The sequence below is a fragment of the Sceloporus undulatus genome, chromosome 4, assembly GCF_019175285.1.
Source record: "Sceloporus undulatus isolate JIND9_A2432 ecotype Alabama chromosome 4, SceUnd_v1.1, whole genome shotgun sequence".
Lineage (NCBI taxonomy): Eukaryota > Metazoa > Chordata > Lepidosauria > Squamata > Phrynosomatidae > Sceloporus > Sceloporus undulatus.
The window spans coordinates 94,584,548-94,598,112 of record NC_056525.1 but is presented as its reverse complement, the minus strand read 5'-3'; the positions used below and the strand labels follow the sequence as shown (position 1 = coordinate 94,598,112).

The 13,565-nt window shown below is 36.7% G+C and overlaps 1 protein-coding gene across 1 annotated transcript in view; it reads right to left on the bottom strand.

Annotated features, from left to right (window-relative positions):
• Positions 1-11,568, bottom strand: part of LOC121928795 (serine/threonine-protein kinase TNNI3K-like) — a 206,469-nt gene extending 194,901 nt beyond the window's left edge. Inside the window, 3 exon segments of the mRNA XM_042464007.1 lie at positions 10,850-10,950; positions 10,952-10,959; positions 11,492-11,568. Of these exon segments, the coding sequence (XP_042319941.1) occupies positions 10,850-10,950; positions 10,952-10,959; positions 11,492-11,531 (149 nt within the window). The 5' untranslated portion in view covers positions 11,532-11,568.
• Positions 11,569-13,565: the final 1,997 nt, after the last annotated feature.

Sequence of the window (13,565 nt, the reverse complement as noted above, 5' to 3'; positions counted from 1 at the left end):
TTTCAACTGGAGGGATTTATATGTCTGAATGTTCTTTCTGCATATAGAAAAAATAGTATATTGGGAGGAAGCCCAACCTAAAAACCTTCCCTGCATCTGGGGAAGGGCATCTTGGAAAACAGTGGCTATGTTTGGACATCTTGCCAAACTATAATTTACTTGCAGGTAGGATTGCCAGAGTAAAAATTGGAGAGGGTTTCTATATCTATATAATGGTTGCGTATAATGGTTGCGTAGAAGAGGGAATTTCAAAAGGTGTTCCTTGTTACATGGTTATGTGACAAGCAGTACCTGCTGAAATGCTCTCTTCTATACAATCCTATACAGGGATGGAGAAAGTGTGATCCAAGTGCCACATGTTCTATCTCTGTAGCCTGAGTTTTGCCTCAATATGCCCTCAACATCTCTGAGTCACATCCTGTCAAAAAAACACCCACAAGTAACTTCCAGTTACTATTTCCCCATCCTTTTTTTAAAAGGCCTATTCTATCATGGTCTTTCAATAGCTGAGGTGGTATTGGTGGAGAGAACATGGCACAGTTATCTTCCAAACTCCTTAGGTGAGCGTGTGCCCATGTCTGTATAGGTAGGTGTGCATGTGTGTGCATAATTCTTAAATATTTGTTTTATTTTGGGGTGGCAAGTAGATCCCCAAGGACCCTTGTGGGTTAACACCCCTCCCCAATGTTTGATAGTTGCCCACCACTGATTTAATGTGACATGCAGAGCAGAATAATCTGCAGGTCTTCCCATCTCTTTCTCTCAAACAGTCACAAAGAGGAATTCAGAAGCTTTTACTATCACTTTTAGTTAATGGTAGTCATATGATCTGGGGTGACAAACTAACATTTACTATGGCCTATTTCCATCGTTTCTGAAGCTAGCTTACTGAAACTAATGGGTTTCATTAGTTCACATTCTGGGTCCTGATGGTGCAACAGACTAATTATCAAGAAGTAGAAAGACAACCTCTGAATGTCTTATTTCCACCACGTGAGAGAAGAAAAGAGAAAGGAGCACATGAGCATAAGGCTCATGTGTGTTATGCTCAGAACTCAGAACAATAACTGCTTCAAGTGCTGGTGATGGTAAAATACTATATCAATACAACCTATCAGTTAGGACTTTTCAGGGACATGCTTTATTTAGCTTTCTGAAACTGTTGCTGCTGAACAAGCAGGTTTAGAGTAAAGTAATCACCTAGGACAAAGGGACTTTTTTCAATTAACTACTAAATAATTTCAGACTAAATCACATTTTACAGTACATATTAGGCATATAATAACCTCAGCTCCACTGACACTGATGACACATTCACAGATGATATTTAGATGTCATAGTTACTTGCAAAATGTGCCCCATTTGTCATATGCTCATTATATAGGTTGCCACCTCACTTTGAGATAAAGGAGATTAAGGAAAAAAGGGTCACTGCATGATGTATATGAGAATTCATTAAATGTATATCAAAGTATAAAAGTTGCCCACCCTGATATATAATTTAGGAGACTGGGTTTTACAGAGTTTGAAAAGTTACTTTTAAAAGGTTAGCAGTATCAGTGATAGTCTCAAGGTCACCGCATGCATTTTCTTGCTATTATTATTGCAGTAAGTCTTTACTTGCCCATTTCTCAAAATACCTAAAACAGTTCATTTTAATAATGGATAACAGAGGAAAGACTTCAAGCAGTCAAAGAAAGAAGAGAAGCAAAACAAAAGAGAGACAGAACAATACAGAAACATGAATGCAAGTGTTCAACAACTAGGGTGCAAGGATAAAGAGGACTACTATAATAGTCAGTGCAGAGAAACAGAAGAGAATAACAGAAAAGGAAAAATGAAAGATCTCTTCCACAAGATAAGAGAACTCAAAGGACAGTTCAAACCAAAGGCTGGATGCTTTTGATTAGAAGAGGAACAAATTACAAGACCAAGAAGAAATAAAAAGATGTTGGTTGTAATACACAGAAGAGCTACATAAAAGAGATGGAAAAAAGAATGACACATGGAATGAAGAAGCATGGAATTTAGAAACATAAGAAGATGAATACCAAATTCTAGAAAGTGAGGTGGAACTACAATAAGAGAACTTGGGAAGAATAAATGACTAGGAATAGATGATATTCCAGTTCAATTGATACAATCCATACAAACAGGATCAACTCCTGTGTTAACTAAAATATGCCAACAAATATGTAAAACAAAATTATGATCAACAGACTGGGAAAAAAAATCAATATTCATCCTCATCCACACACACACACACGAGGGAGGGAGGGAGGGAGGGAGGGAGGGAGGAAGGGAGGGAGAGAGAGAGAGAGAGAGAAGACTGCAGCAACTATAGGACCATAGCATTAATTTCCCACACAAGCAAAATTATGCTTAAAATTCTGCAACATAGACTCCAATCATATATGGAGAGAGAAATCCCAAAGGTATAAGTAGAGTTCAGGAAAGACAAAGGCACTAGGGACCACACTGCAAACATTCAAACTGCACCAAGGAATTCCAAAAGAAAATCAGCATGTGTTGCATAGATTATAGCAAAGCCTTTGACTGCCTAATCATGAAAAGCTATGGAATGCTCTTAAAGACATGGGAGTGCCACTGCATTTGGTAGTCCTGATGAGAAATCAGTAGGTCGGACAAGAGGCTATTGTTAAACAGAATATAAAAAAACAGAATAGTTCTCTGATTGGCAAGGTGGGCAGGCAAGCTGACATTGTATCATCCTACTTCTTCAACTTGTATGCTGAATATGAAGAGCAAGTTTAGACTAGACTCAGAAGAAGGAGGAGTGAAGTTAGGAGGAAGACATATCAACAATTTAAGATATATGGAAGACACTATACTACTAATGGGAAACATCATGGACTTGGAACAATTACTAAGGAAGGTCAAGGAAGAAAGTACAAAGGCAGACTTCTTGCTGAACATATAGAAAACAAAAATAAGGACCACAGAGGATCTACATAAATTCACCGGCTTAGACACAATTCTTCTCTTGTTGTAACCTAAATAGTTTGTGACTTCCTTTCCCCCAAAACTATCTCTCTAATCCTTGGTCCTCCCACTGACTGAAGTGTCTCTACTATTAAGTGTTTTTAATATTCTTGGTAGTGTGTTTTCATGTAATACATACATCACTTCAGGCCACTCTTAGTGAAAAAGAAGAAAATAATTCAAAGATATAGCCGTGTTAGTCTGTAGAATCACTGTGTAGAGAGATCTTGTAGCACCTTTGAGACTAACTAAAAGAAAGAAGGTAGCAGCATCAGCTCTCATAGACTTCAGTCTGCTTCCTCAGATGCTTTTGGTGGAATAGAAGCCAGACACACACACACACACACACACACACACCATAGATATGTGAGAATGTCAATTCAAATACAAAATCCTTTGGTTAAAACTGGATTTGCTACTTCATTTCCATACAAGAAGAAAATAACGTTTACTGCAGAACTTATGATAGTATCTTTCTAGGTAGTTGGTTCTCAAGCTTGTTATTACAATATATATAAATCACTGCAGTTGTTACAAAGTGGCTTTGTTCCAGTTCCCTCATTGACTTTCTTCCAACAGAACACACTCTTCTAATATCACTGGACTTCATTTCTCCTTTTCAAATCTTTCTTCTCTTACATGGGAATCTGAATCTTACTAAGGCTAAACTCTTATCTGCTCCTCTGGCAGTTGTTGACACGCTCCTTCTCTCTTAATGGCTCCTCTTCCTTTTTATAGCCACTCATCAGGCAGCCCCCCACCTTTTTGCCAGGCTGACTCCAATTGGCTGCTCTGAATATTCCACTTTGCCAATGCCTCTCCATATGTAGTTTTGTGAGATATTTAGCCTTCCCTGTTAGAGAGTTCTAGTGCCACAACAAACTACACATCTCAGGATGGAGCTATGACAGGTAAAGTGGAATTCAAAATGTATTAATTCTGCAGTGTGGCAGCAGCCCACGTTATTCCAAAAGCAAATTAATGACACCTAAATTGCAATTAACTCATTCTTTTTCAGCTCTGGAAGCTTGTTATAGCTTGTTGTTTTTGTGTTCCTTCACCTTGTTTCCTAGTTATGACAATCCAAGGGTGAAATTGTAATTGTGGGCTTTGTTTTGTTTTGTTTGCAACATTTGTCCAGTGGGAGATGGACTTGTCATTGCCTTCCTTTGAGGCAGAGAGTGTGTGACTTGCCCAAGGCCATCTAGTGAGCTTTCATGGCCAAGTAGGAATTTCAACCCTAGTCTACCAGAAACCAAGTCTACTACAATACACTGGCTCTGGATCCAGGCAGTTTGATAAAGGGTCAGTTTGTGTAGCAAGATTCTGGTTCATACCTAACTGAGTAGTCTCCAAATATCCAGATGTGGCTATTTCTGATATATTTCTGACAGTGTTAGAAACCCCTGCAACCTCACCAGCTGAATATTTATAGATAAAGAATGTAATGGTTTCTCTTAAATGAGATGTGCAGAGGAGGATCAAAAGAAGGGACTTTCAGAGTGTTATTTCTACACTTTGCTTTTGAAATATTGGAATTTTAGTTTTTTTTATACCACATTTAGAAACATTTGTAGACCTTCCATTATTATGTGCCATTAGTATGAAGTACAGCACTTCCATTTTTCATATGTGCAATTAAAAGTGCTTCATTTTAAGCTACATCAGCCCTTAAGAGGGAGATGCAATTTTCCCAATTTTTTTACAGTCTCTGTACTAATTGTGCCACATGTGTCCATGTCAGACTCTCCAGCCATCGAATGCCACTTCAGTATTGGAATATTCAAAAGTCAATTTATTTTTTAATTTTTCTCCTACACTTTCTGGAATGCCATGGCACATTTTAATACAGTCTAATAATTTCATGGTGTCTCCTAAGGATGTATGTGGATAAAGTGAGTAATTAAAATAAAGCCATTATGGCTAATGCATTTCTAATATGATGCCCCTCAAATAGGATAAATAGCTACGCTGCCTCGTTAAAAAATGATATGAGGTATTTGCACCTGATACAAACATATTTTAGTAAAAAATGCAGCATATACTAAAAAAAAAGTTACAGAATCTGCAGTTTTATGATTCATTATTGGTGCTCGCTGACCTCGTTTCCAGGACTGGATGACAGGGAGAGCGAAAGAGATTTCATTAATAAAAATACATAAAACTGGCAGAGTAAATATGTAGTCATCAAGATTTTCCTCAACAACTAAATATACACATAAACAACACATTTATAATATTACAAGTAATTTGACCGGACACTTTCCCCCCTTCTTTTTCCTCTACCATGATTTAGGACTGGAATGTGAAGCAAAAGAAGGAGCAATAATTAAAACTGTAGCAAGATTTTATTCAGCACTTGCATTTGAGAATGAAGTGTAAATTTGGCATAGAAAATTGCTGCAGCTTGCAATGTGTCCAAAATTACTTTCTGATAAGGGGTATGTTTTTGAAAAGTTTAGAGCAAGTCATTTTTCAAACTGTAAGTAGGATTTTTAAATATGTTGCCAATTTGGCAAGAGGCTAATTTTTGGGTTTTCTTTTCTTTTCTTTTTCTTTTTTAAAAACCACAACCTGTCTCTGTCTGTGAACCTCTTATCCCTCTTCTGAATATTCCACAATGTAATCTTTAAAAGCTGTACTGTAATTAAGAAAAGACAGTAACAAGATTTGCACTGAGTGATTTTCATTTCATGGAAGCTCAGGGACGTTTTTGCTGTTCCTGACAAAGAGGGTAAGGGTAATTATTGTTCAGCATCAATGGCCAGATGAGACATAGAGGAGTGCTCAGTGGAACAGCCAGTTTGCATAATTACATTCATGTATCTAATGCTGTGGATCAGTCATATGAATACGGGAGATGTCAACCTCCAGCCTGTGGGCAAGTTTGATTCTTCTGTAACACCTTTAAGATTGTCAACTTACAACAAACAAAATCTGATGATTTGTGTTTTTATTATCTGCCTATCTGTTTCTAGTCCAGTGGTTCCCAAACTTGGGTTCTCCAGATGTCTTCGACCTCAGGTCCCAGAATCCTTGGCTGTTGGCCAAACTAGCTGGCACTTCTGGGAGACACCAAAAACACCCAGAGGACCAGAGTTTGGGAACCATGGCATTCTAGACCATGGTGGGTTTCATCAATGGCTAGTGCCATTGCGAGAACCAGTTTGATGTAGTGGTTGGGGTCTTGGACTATGATTCTGCAGACCAGGGTTTGAATCATAGCTCAGCCATGTACATCTCTTGAGTGAGTTTAGACAAGTCATATTCTCTCTTCGTCAGAGCCTAGCAATAGAAAACCTTTTCTGAAGAAACTTGCCAAAAAACAAACAAACCATGATATGGTCACTTTCTTGGCAAGAAATGACTTGAAGGCAAACAATAACAACAACTGCCACTACATACCTGCTGACTGTGCACACTCTCACTGATGAGAGATCTCTGAATCTCTTACTCACATTTGCAGTCTATTTGTTTAGCCTTCTGTTGGTCTGATTCAGAGAGTGCTCGTGGTATGGAGAAAGATGCCACTGCCCAGTTGCTCATTGAATTTCTGTCCTACAGATGAGGATTCTGAGGAAGATGGTGGGCTGAAGCTTCCCCTTTTTGCAGGGCTTCACAGGGAAAGAAGTGGTGATGGCTTTTAAATCAACTGGAGGTAGGGTCTGGTCAACAGCATATGTACCTGGATCTTTGGAAGATCGAAGGGATTTCTCACAGGGCCCTAGCATCTAGCAGTTGCTGTGGAAATTACACAAAGTGGTTGGTAAAATGTGGGAAGCGGGTAGGGTTGCCATAATTCTCTCCTAAAAACTGGGACAAAAAGTAGGACAAAATTTAGACCAAAATATAGGACAATTGTGGGATAAAATTTAGCCCAAAATGTAGGACATTTAAGGTCCTGCATTTTTCTTAAATGTCCTTCATTTTGGGCTAAATTTTATCCTACAATTGTCCTGTATTTTGGTCTAAATTTTGTCCTACATTGTGTAGAGAATTATGGCAACCCTAGAAGTGGGGGACGGGACTGGGTTTTACCATCATAAGGCCTGGCTGCCATCTGCAATGCCTGTAGGGCTGGAAAGCAGCTCTTTATAGACACTGGACTCGACATGTTTGCCTTCTTTATTTAACACTTAGGATACACTAAGGTAAGCCTATCACAGGGTTTTCTAGGGCTAAGAGTGTGACTTAACTAAGATCACCCAGTGGGTTTCCATGGCTGAGCAGGGGACTGAACTCTGATCTCCAGAGTCACAATCCAACACTCAAACCACTATAACACATTAGCTCTAAGTGTTAAATAAAAAAGGCAAAAATATTGGGTCATGTATGGGATATCCAATGGGCTGATGGCTGGGTGGCACAGAGTGATTGGAGCTGCTGGCAGAGAATCCATGGACTCATGCACATGCATCTATAGTGGAATCAGAAAAAAATAATGGCACAATGTGGCTTGTAATTGCAAATATTCTGTTATGGTGGGTCCTTCCTCTCAGCAGAAGGGGAGTGGTCCAGACTACGCATCAGTTGCCAGGCCATTGTGGGAGCCAACAGTGTGGTCAATGGGTTCTACTTACAAACTGGGGAACCCAGGGATAAGCTGACTTTTCCCATCCATCTGTTCTCAGACTTTCTGTAACATTTTATTTTGCCTGTATTCCTTATCAGCCAAAAGTTTAGATAGAAAAAACAAAGCTTGCAGTGATCAAAGGAGTAAGCAACAAGGATATTTAAAAGATCTGTGGATTTGTTTTCTACTAGATTTCTATCATAAACCAATATGGATTTATTATGTACAGATTATAAAATGGAGATATCATGAGAAACTGTATTTGTTTTGACACAAGGAAGTACTGAATTTGAAATAAGAACAAGTGCAACAACACGACTTGATAGGATTGGCTCTTGTTTTTGGCACTGCAGTTCTGAATGTGGAGAAATGTTTGTGTTTCAAAAAAAAAAAAATGGAGAGGGCACCCTTTGGAGCCCAGCACAGGCTTTTTTTTTCTCTAGAGTGCTTAATAAAATAAGACAAATAAGAATAATAAGAGCCAGGTCAAAGGGCCTTGATGGTGAGATCAGAATACAAAATGAGACTGAAGGTTTTGAGCAGTCTGAGGAATGTGGAGTAGAAGAGTGGGATTCTAGGATTTAGATGCTGAGGAATTACAAAATATATTGCAAGACAATGGAAAAGAAAAGGAAAAATATTTTGGTGCTGATATCAGATGATGAATCTGAAGTTAAATTTTTGAATGGATATTTCAGAGGTAGTGAAACAATGATGTGGAATAAAGAGGAAGTTTCCTGTAACTGTGTGGATGAAGATTATGCTACAATGACAGAAAATATTGCAAATAGTAAAATCATGAGTGAGAATGCTGAAGCTGCGATGAAAAAGATCAGGGATAAGATTGGGAGAAAATACAGGCAATTGATTACTGAGGTGGTTGAGAGCCGGTGGGGGATAGTTGTGGAAAATGATAGCAAAACTGTACCTGTGGGAAGTTTGCCTCAGTTTGCATTTTGCCATTTTTTTGTGAAGAGGAACCTTGCATTATGATTAAGGTATCATATATATTAAATAACGTTCATGGTTAAAATGGCACTGATAGGAGATAGATTTATGCATTAATCTTAATGAGATGAAAAATAAAATGTTATTATTAAAAATATTATTAAGCATGTGTTACTGTTTGATTTAAGAGGAGAAAAGAATTCATTTTAACAAAGTATATTAAGTTTTAAGATAAGATTATAGTATGGGGAAAACTGTAGCTATAAAATGTAGATAATAGATTTTCCAATTGTTAATTTTAATGTTTAAATATTAAATTTTACGGAAGTGAAGATAGTCATTAATGAAGCCTATTCTTTGAAACGTGAAGAGTAGAGAAACATTTTGTTTCAATTGAATTAGTTATTAGTATTTATTAACAATGCATAGATCCTTGAAGCCTAACCTTGTATTAATTCTTTATAAGGCAATATTTAGTATGGTAATTTTTACTTTAAGTGTGTACTAATAAAATATTGATAGATTACAGAAGGATATGAATTTTTGTATTTTTAGATAGAGGAGGCTTAATTAGGATTGGGATATAGCAGCTGAAGAAAAGATTGGAAGTCACTCTTATTTCTTTATTGTGATTTCTTACTCACTTTTTTCTTTCTTCATACTGTTCTCTATATTATACTTTTATTCTGTATTATATGATCCTAATAAAAATATTATTTTGAAAAAGACTTTGTCTGGCAGACAAGCAGGCAATGATAGTTATGAGGACTAGGAGGAGGAGGAGGTCACATGGTAACTGTGCTTCTAAGGAAGTAGGCTCCTGGCAGGGGGAGCATTGAGTGGGACTTGTCCAAGTTGTTCTCCAATGAGTGTCAGCAAAAGCAATGGTAGATTGACCTGATGGAGTGAACGAGTACAAACAATTTCTATGGGGTACTTTTACAAACCTAACCTCACCTGTGTATCTGTAAAGTTATTTATTTAATTTATAACTCACCTTTCTCCTAACATGGAACTCAAGGCAGCTTACAATAAGGCTAAAGCAAGATAGTATTTTAAAAAAAGATGTTTAAGTGCTCTCCTTATACATGGTGAGAAATTGTGACAAATGGCAGGATACTAAATTCAGAAATCCTGGCTTCAATAGTTAAAATTCACAAAACCTTTACTAAAAAACTTAGATCCAGTCCATAGACTTGCATTGTCAGAACTGAATAGCAAGCATTAACTTCGCTTTATTAAACTGTGCAAAATTTCAAATTCATGGTGGGCTTAATTCTCATCCATTATATTTTATAAACACACTCGTCCCTCTCATTTCCATACTAAATCCCCATTGTAGATGTTACATCTAGAATCTCCCACAGAAACAACACTGAACACCATTTTTGACTCAAGCTCACCCCCCGCTATCATTGCCCCAGGTCCTGCGTCTGAGATCACGATGTCTCAGCAATAGCTGTTTCTACTGTATAACCAACCACACCATCCTCTCATCGTTTTATGACAAGCAAGGTGCATATGCAACCCGTAATAGAAATAAGGAATATTATTGGGTAATTATGAATCCAAAAACTAGCCTGAAAAGAAAGAGTCAATATGTCCCTTCCAGTGCTCTTGGTGCAGCCAATTTTATAGTTATACTCCACACTACACTACATTTTTTCTATAAGATCAAGCATCAACCCCTAACTACTGTATGTAATTGAAACATTAGGGTGCTTTAAAATTTGCTGTAGAAAATATATTGTTTCCACCTATCATATCTGGTCACTTTCTTCACATCACTGGATTACCTTTTTTTTAAAAAAAAATGAAATATACATTTCCATGACACCACACATAGCAGGTCATACCAAAGGTCAAACTGAATAGCTTGTACCCACAATTCAAATCTAGTAACCAGATTCATATAGGTGCCTAGTGTTCAGCTAAGGCTGCATCTGCACTGTGGAAATAATCCAGTTTGATACCACTTTAGCTACCATGGCTCAGTGCTATGGAATTCTGGGATTGTAGTTTAGTTTTCTCTGTCAGACAGTTCTGGTACCACAACAAATTACAAATTACATTAATTCTGCAGTATGGCAGCAGATTAACCAGCATATAAAATGATTGTAATTTAAAATGTTTAAGCACCTAGTTCATATTTTACACAAAACAGAAATGAAATGTGCATAATTTGCAGTCTGGCAAATTAGAATACAGCAGCCACAACAACCGTAACAATATATTACAATGTCCAAGGCAGTGAGATGTTAAGCATGTTCCATTAAACCAATAAAAATGAAAGAGAATTAGTTCATTTGTTGTCTATTTACTTACCTGAAAACATGCTTTAGTTCAGCAAGTTCTTTTTCTTTGATTAATAGATCATCTTCTAATCTTTCAATGATTATAGCATATGATTCACTAACCTTTTTTTTTCCATTCGTCTAAAAGAAAAAGGGTGCAAGAGGGTCATATAAGTGTCTTGATTTAAAATACCCTTCAAACAGACTTGAAAAGCTCTCCAGGATAGAGAATTTGGTCATTATACTTTATATAAGAATTTTATCAAGGTATATATTTTCTTGTATATATGCAGTAATTTTTTAGATTGCTTTCTTTGGAAATGATTTTAGATGAAAGCATAAAACAGAGATTTTTAGTTGATAGTTAGTAATTGTTTCATTTTCTGTCTTGAGAGAACAGAATGAAGACATATGTTTTTTCATGAAATGTCAATTAAATAGACACACAAATTTATCTGAACATGATCTTTGAATGATGGAAAAACCTGTTAATATTTTGGTATCCCCCTGCCTTTCAAATTTAAAGGAAGTCATATTTCTGCTGTACTATTTTTCAGCAAGACTATTAAGAAAAAACCAAGAAAATGGCATTTGAGCTTCAAAGTAAATTAGAAAAGATTGTTTTGATAATGCATTTATAGTATATTTCTTTTAAAGTAGAAAGTTTAATTACCAGTGCAAGTTTGGGTTGGTCTGGATTTATAGTTCCCCATTTGTTCAATATTTCTTCCTTGTTTCAACAAAGTTCTTGTGGTAATATGACTCCTTGTTCAAGAGCACTGACAGTCCCACTAAGAACAAAAAAGCACTTTGATAGTCTTGTATCTAAAAATAAACTGTGTGCCAAATGGAATGTCATGCAACAATGACACAGAGCAAAACAGTGTGCGCTATCAAGTGTAGAACACAAAGGGTAACTAATCATACTGTTGGAATACATGACCAGCGTGAAATTACTGCTTACACTTCTATTAAAGGTGCGCATATGTACTGTATGTAGATTTATTTGTGTGTATACCTAAGATGTAAGGATGTTATAGCTATTATTACTGATACTTCTATTAAAGCGATGACTATTTTTAAAAAGTACAACAGTGTACAAAACTGTTACCAATTTGCTTTTATGATGACAAACACTTTCACAGGATCTATCCTAGCTCATTATCTAAACCAAGGGCAGTCAGACGTCAGCCTAAAAAATAGGATAAACAGACACTGATGTACATGAACATTATACATTGATGATACTGTAATAATTAAATTAGGAGGTAGAGGAGGATATCCCCAAATAGTAGCAGAATATTTTAATCTTTGTGATGGTGGTGGTTTGCCTTCAAATCATTTCCAGCTTATGGTGACCCTAAGGTGAACTTACCATAGGGTTTTCTTGGCATGTTTCTTCAGGGTGTGTGATATCCTCTGAGGCTGAGAGAGTGTGACTTTCCCAAGGTCACCCAGTTGGTTTCCATGGATGAGAAGGGATTTGAAGTCTGCACTCCAGGGCCAAACACTCACACCACTACACCACAATTAAACAGTCTTCAAGAAGCTGCTCTGGAACATAGACATTTCAAAGGAAGGAAGAGTTGACTCAATCAGAATAAAAACTCATTGGAATGGCAAAAAAAGAAGCAAATGAATTGGAATGTATTCATGAATCCCAGTCCATTAACAGAAAAATTAACAGAGACAGCAACTTCTTGGAATATTAAACATATTAACGTATGGAAGTTAATCACAGGTACACATGTAATGAAAATTTTGAAATAAATATATTTAGATAAGCAGATTTTATTGCTTTCCCATGTGAGATCTACAGAGCCAGCTGCTTCAGAAATATGCACCACCTTACACAACTATTTGCATGTTTATGGCCAGGGTCATGACCCACACTTTTCTCTATGGTATTACACTCTGATCCCACATCCACAACTATGAAACAATGTTGATATATTGGTATCCCATAAGTGTATATGAAGGAGTGGAATGAAATTCATGAAAGATCATGCCAAAATAAATCAGGTGCTGCTTTATAGGATGTCCTATGTCCTTTTTATTAAGGAAGCAGATGACTATGCTCAGCACTTTTCAATGTATTTATTGGGAGTAAAAGGAACTAAATTCACTGTGCTTTCACACAAAGGTTCACTGCTGGCAAGGAGCTGGATAGCCTTGCTGTTAATTGACAACTACTGCAAACCATCCATAGACATACTGTACTAGTAGACTCCAATGTTTCCCCTTTCAATGCACAGATATTGGTGTGGTTTTTTTTGGGGGGGGGGTCATTTATATATAATTTATCTGATTTATATTGTGATTCTGTGATGTGATCAGAATAAGTTATTTGTCTTCTTATCTTGTTCATAGCCATGGTAAATTGCAGAGGGTTTTTTTCTTCTTTTCTCTACCTGTCAGTGACATGGAATCAGGCATTCGATGTACGAATTTTCTTCTGCAACAGACTTGAAGGGACTTTAATGGATTCTGTGTATTCTGTGTTCCATTTTAATAAGATATGAAAAGTAACTTTGCTACCATTGATGCCTGCAAAGAGAAAAACGAATTAAAAGCAAGACTTTTAAAATTTTAAGGACGTTTTCTTTTCATCTATAGGCAGAGCTTCAGATTCTACCATTCCTCTTTCACATTTGTATACAGTGACAGTTTCAACCATTTTCTAATGCCAATATTTTATTCATTCACATATTTTCATTTATGAATCTTTTGCTTGGCTCTTTATTATT